Source organism: Equus przewalskii, chromosome 19, assembly GCF_037783145.1.
Source record: "Equus przewalskii isolate Varuska chromosome 19, EquPr2, whole genome shotgun sequence".
Lineage (NCBI taxonomy): Eukaryota > Metazoa > Chordata > Mammalia > Perissodactyla > Equidae > Equus > Equus przewalskii.
The window spans coordinates 28,727,646-28,730,532 of record NC_091849.1 but is presented as its reverse complement, the minus strand read 5'-3'; the positions used below and the strand labels follow the sequence as shown (position 1 = coordinate 28,730,532).

Here is a 2,887-nt window from a genome sequence, read left to right as displayed (position 1 = left end):
CACTTTAAAATCTGTTAAGAAAATAGGTCTCATGTTAAGTGTTCTGACCACGCACAAAAAGAATAATGCGAAAGAATACTAGGAAACTTTTGAAAAGAATGAATATGTTCAGTACCTTGATTGTGGTGATGGTATCAAAGGTGTTTGTATATGTCCAAACTCATCCAGACATATACGTTAAATATGTGAAATTTTTTTGTATATCAATTATACCTCAATAAATTTTAAAAAAAGATATGGAATGTGATGTGATGCGTGTGTATACAAGACCTGTGATTCACATACTGATAGTTTTGAGCTTTTCCTGTTTCATTCATCTTTGTTCCATTTTGTGGACCCAGGAGGCATCCCTGTCTAACTCTAAAAACCATCTTGTCAAACTCTTCTTCAGATCCGAAGAGGAAATGAATTAATATAAACATCTCCAGTAATGGGAAAGTAGATGCCCGATGGCTATTTCATTAGTGAATTATGGTAGTTTATGCTTATTTTTATTGATGATATGTATATATATATATATATATATATATATAAACATACACACGTACACATATTGAGAAACAAGGCATTTGCAATGAGTAGAGGCAAATAAGCTTTGAGTCAAACAAATATTAGTTTGAATCATATATTTACTATTTTTAATTTGAGAAATCTCAAGAAAATTAATTTGCCTTAAATTTAGTGTCCTAATTGATAGAATGGCAACAATGTGGCACAGCTAGAAGAGTTGTTTGATAGAGTTAAAAGATAAATGTGAATAATGCACCTGACATTTATTAGAGACTGAAAAAACTTGAGGGAAAAGCTATTACAATACATAATAGAAGAGGAAAATTAATATGGATACTTAATATAGGTAAGAAACTTGGAGAAATCACATAAAAACTCTATTAATATATTATCTGATAATCACAGTTAGCCTAGCTGACATCAGTCTGGAATTTATTTGTTAAAAGTCAACTTCAAATTATGCTGGCCAGGTTGCAAACTAATTGCCTTTTCCCTTTGACTTCAGAAAAATTCCTAAAATATACCTTAAAATAACAATGGAATTGAAGGAAGAAAAATTAATATCATTAGAAGCATAACATCTTAAATTTTGAAGAATTCTATTCTGAGAAGAATATAAATAATAGAAAAGCTGGACAGGCGTTCTGAGAAGAAATTGTAAATATTTACCCCTCTAACAATCTGAAACATCATAGCAATACCGTTTATTTGTATGGTTCTTTAGAGTTTACAAAGGGCTTTTAAATACATTTTTCTCTGAGAAAATTCTTCTTTTGACAGTACTTTCCTTAGAGCTGCCTTCATAGCTTCATTCCGTAAACTATAGACAATTGGATTGAGTGTTGGAGGTATCACAGTATAGAATATGGAGAACATGAGGTCCATGGCTGATTGAGAATTAGAAGGGGGCCTTAGAAACTCAAAGCCTGCAGCTGAGAGGAAGAAGGTGACTACAAATAGGTGTGGCAGGCAGGTAGAGAAGACTTTGGTCCGGCCCTCAGCTGATGGGATTCTCAGCACAGCAGAGAAGATGTGAACATAGGAAAGCACAATGGAGATCAAACAGATAAATGCTGTTGAGGTTGTGAATGCAGCCACTGCAATCTCATTAATGAATTCAGAAGAACAGGCTAGTTTCAGCATCTGAGGAACATCACAGAAGAATTGGTGAATGACTCTCTCCCCACAGAGAGATAGGGAGAAGTTAACTGCTGTGTGCACGAGCCCAGAGAGGCCTCCAGCAATCCACACAGCTATCACTGCCTGCCTACAAGCATGGGGATCCATAATGGTCTCATATTTCAGTGGTTGACAAATGGCTACATACCGGTCATAAGACATCACTGTGAGGATGGCCACTTCTGACGAGGCCAGAGCTATGAAGAAGAAAACCTGAAGAATGCATTGACCAAGGGAAATGTAACCATTATTCATAAGTGAATTTGCAATGGACTGAGGGACTGTGACAGAGATGAAGCAGAGGTCCAGAAGAGAGAGGTGCTTCAAGAAGTAATACATGGGGGAATGGAGGCGATAATCCAAGGTAGTTATGGTGATAATGAGGAGGTTGCCTATCAAGGCCAGCAGGTATGTCACCAAAAACAGCAGTGCATGTAAAATCTGAAGCTTACGGTCATCAGAAAACCCCATGAGGAGGAATCCACTCGTTGAGGTCAAGTTGGCCATGGTCACTCTGAAGATAGAAAGTATGATTCTGTTTAGAAAGCCAAAGAACAGTAGGAAAAGAAAGTGTGATATTTAATATATCTATAATGTCAAGTAACTCAGTGTACTCAGAATATAGCTACTGAAATCAAGGTGAATTTATCTCCATACCTCTAGAGGTAACATTTAATTCAGAAAGATCTTTAGCGGTTATTCAGAAATAGAACTCCTAAATGTGATCAACACTTTCACATAGGTTGAAAATTTGTGAGAAATTTCTGGAGCAGAGTTTGGATTCTCAAAGGTAGAAATTAATGGAGACGATAAAGTCTTTCCCTGCAACAAAGTCAGTGAAAATGGTACTTATATACTAGTATCATTACATCTTACATATGATATCTTAGCATTGCAAGGATGCATTAAAACTTCCTTTGTTAACCATTTAAAATAAAGTTGTTCTTATTACCTTGTAAGTGGATCTAGAAACAGACTGGAGACACGCACAGGGGAAATGTTAGTTCTAAGGACAGTCATATTTCTTGACTCTGAAAGGCTCCTAACATTTTTAAAATATAAAATTTAGTTGGAATGAACTTCCCAGAGCAAGCTTGAATAGTGAAATGACTCAAAATTGTAAGATGCAGATGCCACTGATACCAAGCATTGAATTCTGAGGTTTGGAATTTGATAGATCTTGCAAATGATGATACCT

The 2,887-nt window shown here is 35.7% G+C and overlaps 1 protein-coding gene across 1 annotated transcript; it reads right to left on the bottom strand.

The window, feature by feature from the left end:
• Positions 1 to 1,230: 1,230 nt before the first annotated feature.
• Positions 1,231 to 2,196, bottom strand: LOC103542923 (olfactory receptor 14J1). Its single transcript, XM_008509841.2, has one exon. It carries the CDS (start codon positions 2,194 to 2,196, stop codon positions 1,231 to 1,233), a length of 966 nt encoding a protein of 321 aa, XP_008508063.2.
• Between the last annotated feature and the right edge of the window lie 691 nt (positions 2,197 to 2,887).